General features: G+C 63.2%; 1 protein-coding gene across 1 annotated transcript in view; it reads left to right on the forward strand.

Moving 5' to 3' along the window:
* PLXNA1 (plexin A1) overlaps window positions 1-2,023 on the forward strand; it is a 39,116-nt gene extending 37,093 nt beyond the window's left edge. Inside the window, exon 32 of the mRNA XM_052656044.1 lies at window positions 823-2,023. Within this exon, the coding sequence (XP_052512004.1) occupies window positions 823-918 (96 nt within the window). The 3' untranslated portion in view covers window positions 919-2,023. The remainder of the gene's footprint in view (window positions 1-822) is intronic.
* The last annotated feature ends 6,398 nt before the right edge of the window (window positions 2,024-8,421 follow it).

Below are 8,421 nucleotides of genomic sequence, written 5' to 3' on the forward strand. Positions count from 1 at the left end.
TGCTGGGCAGGCTCTGCTGCTGGGAGCGGGCGCTGGGCCTCCCTGAGATGCTGGGGACGGAGGACTGAGCCACGGGCTGGAGAGATGGGCACGGCTAGGGCCTAGTCCTGCGGCCAGGGCAGGCCCGCCGCAGAGCCTCCCAGGAGGAGGGTGGCCGTGGCTGTGGGGTATGTGGGCGTCAGGGGTGTGGGCTTCTCCCGGGCACACAGAACCCGCCTGCCAGGGGCTGGAGGGCAGGGCGGGCATGTCAAGAAGTGGGATGGGGTGGGCGAAGGGGAGGATCAGGAGCCTGGTTCCCTGGGTCGAGAGGGTGGAGCGGTCAGCTCCGGAGACTTGGCCATCGGGTCGGACTTGGGGGTGGCAGCGGAACCGGGGGACGAGCTGAGACCGGAGGAGGGGGCTTCCCGGGGCCAGTGGGCAGGGGCTGCGGTCGGCGGCGGGGGGGGGAGGGGGGGGGAGGGGAGGGCGGGCCCGCCGTGACCTGGGGTGGGGCTCAGTGAGGGGCACAGAGACAGGGGCTGCAGGGGGAGGGCGGGGATGGCAACATGGCCGCCGTGGGGGGCGGCGCTGCCTGCCCGCAGGATACACCAGTGTGAGCAGGAGTCACAGAGGATGCCTGGGAGTTCAGAGACACTGCACCTCGGGGACCCGAAGGGCTGGCAGGGGACCCGAGCCCCGTTTGGGTGGTTTCAGGGGAAGAGGCTGGGGAGGAGACCCTGGCGACCTGGGGGTCCTGGCTCCAAGCCCAGGTCCCTCAGGCTACGGCGGCGGGCCCTGTGTGTGGCCTTGGAGCCAGCCTGAGGCCTCTGCCCGCCTCTGCAGATCCTGACGGCCCTGGAGAAGGATGAGCAGGCACGGCGGCAGCGGCTCCGTGGCAGGCTGGAGCAGGTGGTGGACACCATGGCCCTGAGCAGCTGAGCCACCGGCCCAACCGCCCGGCCAGCAGCAGTGAGTGAGAGGGCCCTGGCGGCGGCCTCCGCCTGGCGGCCAGAGCTGGGAGGTCCACGGAGGCAGCCTCGCCCGCTGTGCCAGGGTCCTGCGCTGGGGCCAGGTGTGCGGCCCCGGACCCCGGCCCCTGCGTCCCCTTCCCGCCTGTGGGGTCCCGGCTCTTCCTTGGTGTGGGTGAGGCGGTGTCTGCAGCCCTCCCTGCGCCCAGAGCTGTTTGCAGGGGGCCGGGGAGCCCAGGTGTGACCCGGCCCCCTCAGGACAGCAGGGGCACTGCCAGAGCCCTCCAGGAAGGAGAGGCGAGGCTGCGGAGGCCAGCGGGCCAGGCGGGCCAGTGTGCCCGCCTCCTGGGCAGAATCTGAAGGCTAGGCCTGGCTGGCAGCCTGGGCGGGGAGGCGGCACGCCCAGGGCCCCGCCGCAGGGCGCTGAAGTCGGCCTGGGCCAGCGCCACCCACCTGCCACGTCCTGGCGTCCCTACGCCCTCCGCCATCCTCAGATTCACCGCGTGCTCTCCGCGGTCGAGGCCGGAGCACCGCGTCGACCTCGCCCAGAGAGAGGCCCCCGGCTCCCTTCTATGGAGGGGCTGCAGGATGGCTCCACGCGGGGCCAGGTGACTTCCGGAAGGACTTGGGTCCCCTTTTGTCCTCAGGGCTGTGCCTCTGGGAGCCACTGGGCCTGGGGCTCTGGGCCGTGAGTGCACGTTCCCCTTATTTATTCCCCCCTCCCCACCGAAACCCGCCCTGCCCCAGGCTGAGCTCTCTGCTGTGGAGGGCCCAGGAGCCTGCCTGATCAGCCTCCTGCCCATCCCCCAGCCTCCCGCCCACCTTCCTGCGGCTTCAGTCTGGCCCCTCAGCAGCGTGCTGGCCCCTTGGAGAGGGGGACGCTTGGGGGACGTTGCTCGTTTTTTAGGGGAACAGGGAGTCCTTCTGTGCTTGGACAGCTGGAGCTGTGGGGGCCTCGGACCCTACACAGTGGCCTGGCCGGGAGCAGGACGCAGTGACCAGAGGGCTTGGAGGTCGGGGCTGCCCACCCTGCCCTCAGCTAGCAAGAGTACACATTTTTAATTAAAAAACCTGTACATATATATACATATATATATATGTGGCTCTGTCTGTCTCCAGCCCCAGTGGGGTCCTGTACAGTTAACTGGAGAAGGAGGAATTTTACAGTTTAGAGTAAGAGCCGAGGCACCGGGACAGCCAAACCAAACGGGCGTGGCCAGCGTCCCCTGCTGGAGCTCCCGACCTCCGTGTCCACTGCGGGGCAGCCTGTCTCGGCATCGACGCGAGGACAGACTGCCCGGCTGAGAGCTTCCCGGAGGCGGCCGTGGATCCCTGCATGACTGTGCTAGCGTTTAGTATGACTTGACCTTTTTAAAACTGCAAGTGTTGAATACTAGAGGTTGTTAGCCCCTTTTTTTCATGTTTTTTAATTAATCAGTCACTTGTGAAGGCAGTGGCCCGTCCCCTTTTCAATTCACTTTTTCGACGGTACTACAGATCGCCGCGGACTTTTAAGGGACAGCTAACTGTGGCCGGCCCCGCGCCTTCCCCGACGCGGCGTGAGCCCCCTGAGAGCCTCCATCAGCTGAGCAGCTGCTCCCCCGCGGGAGGAGGGGTGAAGTCCACCACCTCCTGACTCAGGAAGCTCCTGGAACTGGGGGTCAGAGGCCCCCAGGCCCCACGGGCGCTGAGTAGGGCTCGGGCCCCCACGCGGTGGGTGTCCAGCAGGAGCTCAGGCCAGGCAGGCGCCGGGTTCCTGTGTGTGGGCTTCTCCCCCCGAGTCTTCCCTGAAGCTGCTTCTGATCGAAGCCCCCGTTCTTCCAGCCCCCCTCCGGCCAGGGGGCTCCTTGGCCCCCAGCATCACCCTCTTCGGAATCCAGTCCCCACCCCCTTCCTGGGCCTCCCTGGTCCTCGCGCCCGTCCCGCGGTCGGGTCGGCAGGTTGGGCGGTGGGGACGCAGAAGCGCGGAGCCGCCTGCCCTGCCCAGCGCGTGGCCTCGCAGAGCACAGAGGCGGGTTGAGGCGAGCACTTTAGCGCTGCTTGTTTACACACGAGCCAATCACGGACCAGAGCCTGCCGTCCACCGGCAGCACGGCCGCACCTCCTTCCCAGGGCAGGAGTCAGGCCGAATCCTCGTCACCCAGCCCCCGGCCGGTCTCGTCCTTCGCACCTCTGTATCCTCCTGCTTGGCACTCCGACCCCGAGCCCAGCTCTGGCCAGAGGGCGGCTGGGGCACGGAGTGGAGCCCTGCTCTGCAGTCCTGGGGCCGGGAGGCGGGGCCCGCCTGCCCACCTGCCCGCCTGCCCGGACTCTGCTGCTACTGCCCGCCTGCCCTGGGCTGCCTCCCTTGCTCTCGCCCGCACGCCTCTCAGGAGCGCCAGGGATGGCTCGGCCACGGTCGGGAGCCTGGCCTCTCCATATACCTCGAGCTTGCCCACACTCCTTGACCCGGGCCCGGCCCCGTCTCACAGGAGAGGCCCCCCTCCCCCTACTTTGCCCTTGCTGAGCGAGCCCTGCCCGGCTCTCCCCCCAGTGCTGGAGCTGAGGGCTCACGCCGTTGGTGCTACACAAGCTAGAATAGATATATTTAGAGAGAGAGAGATATTTTTAAGACGAAGCCCACAATTAGCTGTCCTTTAACGCCGCAGAGCCCCCACCCAAAAGAAGAGCAATCACTCGGCGGCCTGAGCGGCCCCTCGGCCGCTGCCTCTCCCAGGGGCGGCGTGGCTGATGGCGCTAGGCTTGCAGGTTGTGTAAATACACGGCTATTTCCTATTTTACTGTCTCAGATTTAGTACTTGTAAATACACACACATTAAGGAGAGTAAACATTTTTGCTAAAACTCACGGCTCCGGGTTTTCCTTGCTGGGAGGGGTCTAGGGTGGAGCCAGGCGGGCAGCACAACAGCCAGCCCATCTCACCTCCCCCTGCCCCGCCCCCGCTCTGAGCAGAATTTCCCGGGGTGTCAAGGCTCCTGCCCTCAGGGGGTGATGCAGCAGGGGCCCCCACAACCCCCACCTTTGTTCTTCCGTGGGCCCTGAGGGTGGGGGGGCCCAGCATCACAACTGGCCCCAGGGCCACTGGGCATTTCAGCTGAGACTTAAACCAGGACCTGAGGGTCCTGTTCACCTGGGCTCCCGCCTGTGTCAGAACAGGAGGGGTGTGACGGACCCCGGAGGGCGACCTGCACCTCTGTCTGCGCCCGACCTGCAGGCTGAGCCAGGTGGTGACAGTGACGAGGCTGAAGGTCCCCTCGTGGTTCAGCCGCCGTTCTGGCCAAGTGAACTGGTGTGGAGCTCACAGCCACACAGACACAGGAAAGCTGAGGAGCATGATGGGGAGTGGCCTTGGGGGACTGAAAGCCGGCCACGCGGCAGGAGAGGTCCCCAGAGAAGCCGGTGGCGCTCCAGCCTGCCTGCAGCATCTCCACCCGGAGAGCACTGACAGAGGCCCATAAATCATCATCAGTACCTCCTGCTCCAAAAACGGGCCCATCCTGACAGCCGGTCTGCGGGGCGGCGAGCTCAGCGCCAGGCTCAATCACCAGAGAAATCAGTGTAATCAGCATGAAATTGCATCGGAAACAAATTTAGCAAACACGGTCCCATTTGGGGGTGTGACGTGGCCTGTTCGCATCGCTCTGTCCCCTCCAGCTTTCCGGCGCAATCAGCCGTGCCGAGGGCCTCAGGCCCTCCGGCGGGCACGTCAAAGCAGGCGCGGGTCTCTGGGCGCAATGAGCGCTCAAATCAAGCGGGATGGGGGTGGGGGTGGCGCCATCTGACTGTCGTGCACGTGGGAGCATCCAGGCTCTAAGCCCTTACTGCCAAGGCCGGGGCTCGCCTGCTGCGCTGGGCAGCGCACGTGGGGTTGTCTGTTGGCCAGAGCGAAGGCTCCAGCACGCTGGGCTGAGCCCTTCTGTGTGCCAAGCTCTGCACGAAGCCGTGGCGATGGGGAGGAAGGGTTCGGGTAACAGCGCCTGGGAACACCCTGGTGACTGCACACGGGGGCCCGTGGCGGCGGCCAGCTGAACAGACAGGAAGGGCCACCGGGAGAGGGGCAGTGCCCCTCGGGCCAGGGTGACTCGGACGGCCGTGCTCCACCAGGGAGCAGAGGCTGGGTCGGCAGCATGCGAGGCCCAAGGTGGCCCACGCTGAGGGGGACCCCGGGCCCCAGGAGAGGCAGAGGCTGTCCGAGGCTCCTTGGGAAGCAAGGAGCGCGGGCCCCCCATCGCACCTGGAGCCCGCGGGCCCCTTCCAAGGCTCCTCCAGGGCGCCGAAGTCACCACACGCCGGGCCCCAGCCGCCGCCCCATCGCGCACTTCCGCTTCCGGGCGCGTGGCTTCCTTCCGGTCGCGTGCCGCGGCCCTTCACTTCCGGCGGGGAGGACGCCTCGGCGTTGAGGACCGCGGTCTGCGCCCCGAAGCCCCCACACTGTCGCCAGCCAGGCGTCTTCGCCGCCGCCCGCCGGCCCTTGCTGCCGCGGTCCATCAGCCCCCAGGCCGCCCGCGCCCCCTGAGGCCCGCCCGGTCTCTCCGGGACACCACTCCCAGGTGTGACGCTAAGGGGACGGGGTCGGGGTGGGCCGTGGAGCAGCCTGTAGTGCAAGAAGGAGCCCCCTTTGCCTTCCTTGTGTGAGCTGATTTTCTGAGGGGCACGTTCCTCTCAAGTCCCTGGGGAAGGGCTCTTCCAGCTAGGAGCGCGGCCCTCGGACTCAATACCGCCTCCTGGGCCACACAGAGGGGAGCAGCCCTAGGCGACCCTGCCGGCTGACTGTGCCCTGGAGGGCGGAGCCGTCGCGAGGGCCGGGGTCCTAGAGCCCCCTCAGGCTGCCCCCAGTGTCGCCAGCACTGGAGTTGCGCCAGCGAGGACTCAAGCAAGGGGTTGGGGGCCGGGCGAGGGAGGCCCCTGCCCTAACTGGTGAGGAAGGGGCAGAATGAGGGGCTGGAGGATAGCGCCCCTGTCCAGCGAGGCTGGCCGAGGCACAGAGATGCTGGTGGGGCCGCCAGCTGCAGGAAGGAGCCTAGAGTCCAGAAGAGGAGGCTGCTGAGCAGGCCGGGCAGCAGAGCGGCTTCCGGAGTCGCTGCAGAGGGGCTGCAGGTGCCCCCGAGCCAGGACGCTCAGTGAGGACCGAGGCCGAGGACCAGAGGTGAGCAGGATCGAGGCTGCTGCGCACACCACTCCGGGAAGACCCGTGTCCACTGTAGCCTGAGTTGATGGTACCCCTGTAGAGGTGTGCAGTGCACAACGTGTCCAGATGTACAGGACGCCCCTGAGTGGGTGAGGCACTCCCACTGGAGGCCAAGAGAGGAGCAGACCTCCGTTCCCAGTGCCAGGAAGCCTCGTCACCTTTGCCTCAGGCCCCGCCACCATCATGGGAAGAAGATAAAGGGAGGAAGAGCCCTGTTAGGGAGTTGAACTACGACCTGGAACTTAACGTTTTCCCAAAGGAGACTGTTGATTTTATTCTTAATCTTTATTTATTTGGCTGCCTCTGGTCTAAGTTTAGTCACATGGCACACGGGCTTCAGCAGCTGCCACACAGGGGCTTAGTTGCTCCGCAGCATGTGGGCTCTTAATTCCCCCACCAGGCATCGAACTTGTATTCCCTGCATTTCAGGGTGCAATCTTAACCAATGGACCACCACGAAAGTCCCCAAAGGAGACTGCTTAAATACCACTAGATTAAGATACTTGAAAGTTTAAGGTTTGTTCCTACTTCTTGGTAGGGCAGAAGCTTGGAAGCAAGATTAAATAAACTGCAGACAATTAAGAAGCCACGTTAACAAGATACCAGCAGTGCGTCTTCAACCCCAGAGGCCATGCTGGGCTAGGGTGCAGGTGCTGGGCTCGTCTGTGGCCTGAGTCCCTGGTCCCGGGAGCTGTTCCCTCTCCATACCCAGGGGAGTCTGTCAGCGGGGCTGTGACCCCAGCTGACTGGTCAGAGCATCCGTGCCGATCAGGCTGAGCATGCCACGTCATCAGGAGCAACTGTTTTCCCCGAAACTGCTGAAAAGAGTGGATACTCCTTACTGTGGGGTGCCTTGGGGGCAGGGGTGACACGGGCTCCAAAGTGTGGAGCTAAGAGATGAGGGGAAGAGAGAGAGAGACTAAACTCCTGGACCCAGCCCCACCAGTAGACAAGAGCTCTGTGGCCTTCAGGTAATTAGCCAACAGATTCCTTTTTCTGGCTTTGCTCACATTGATCTGTCGTGGGGATGCAGACTGAATCTCTCACTGCTGGAGGCTCTGCTGCTGGGCGAGTTAGACGGGCCACCTGAGCTGAGAGTACTGCTGATGTAACACACAGGATGTAAAATAGCTCATGAAAGTTGTGTATGTGGACATGTTTGACGTGATGATAATGGGGCAGACAGGCTTACCTAAGATGGTGTTAAGTTTTGCATGGTGCTTTTCACTTTTAAGTGTGCCCACTAGAAAGTGTAAACTGTTTCTAGCCCATTTTCTGTTTCCACTGGACAGAGTGGGACTAGACCAGTTTCCTAGAGGTGAAGAGCATGGTGTGTGTGTGCGCTGATGTCTGTCTGAACTGTTGCTTCTTTGGAGACAGAGTTCTGCTAACAGAGGGTTTCTTCGTTTCCTGTGCTGTGGTGGATCTCCCCGAGCTTGGGGAGAGAACTGGGGAAGAGAGGAAATGCTCTGATTTTTGTTTCCTCAGCAGCTTTGTTGAGCTGCTGGTCACGTCACATACAGTTGACCACTCAGTGTACACCTTAGTGGCTCCTGGCCACACAGCTGTACGACCACCACTGCAGTCCCTTTTAGGCCCCAGGCATTACCCCAGAAAAGCCCCCACACCTGGGAGCTTCCACTCGCGCCCTTTCTCCCTGGCTCCTGCCCTGCTCACTGTCTCCGTAGATCTGCCGGCTCTGGACGCTTGACGCAGACGCAGGCACGCCGTACGTGGCTGTTTGTGTCTGGTTTCTCTCCCTTAGTGTCATGTTTTCAGGGTTCGTGTCTGGTAGCCTGCACCAGCTTCACTCCTCTGACGTCTGAATGACACTCCCCTGCGTGGATGTGTCCATCCGTTCATCAGCTGAAGGGCGTTTGAGTCGTTTCCAGTTCCTGACTTAAGAACAATACTGCTGCGCACATCTGTGTACAGGTTTTCACGTGAACGTACGCTCATTCTCGTAGGCACGTACGAGGAGTGGAATTGCTAGATCATATGGTAACTCTAGTACTTTAAGGAACTGCCTGACTGCTTTCCACAGTCTCTGCACCATTTTGCCTTCCCACTATTAGTGCACCAGGGGCTCCCCTGGAGGCCAAGAAGCTGCCTTCAGTGCAGGAGACCTAGGTTCGATCCTTGGTTTGGAACATTCTCTGCAGAAGGGAATGGCAACCCACTCCAGTATTCTTGCCTGGAAAATCCATGGGCAGAAAAGCTTGGCAGGCCACAGTCCTTGGGGTTGCAAAGAGCGGAACGTGGCTGGGCGGCACACACACGCCCCAA

The sequence above is a fragment of the Budorcas taxicolor genome, chromosome 1 (genome assembly GCF_023091745.1).
Source record: "Budorcas taxicolor isolate Tak-1 chromosome 1, Takin1.1, whole genome shotgun sequence".
Classification (NCBI taxonomy): domain Eukaryota; kingdom Metazoa; phylum Chordata; class Mammalia; order Artiodactyla; family Bovidae; genus Budorcas; species Budorcas taxicolor.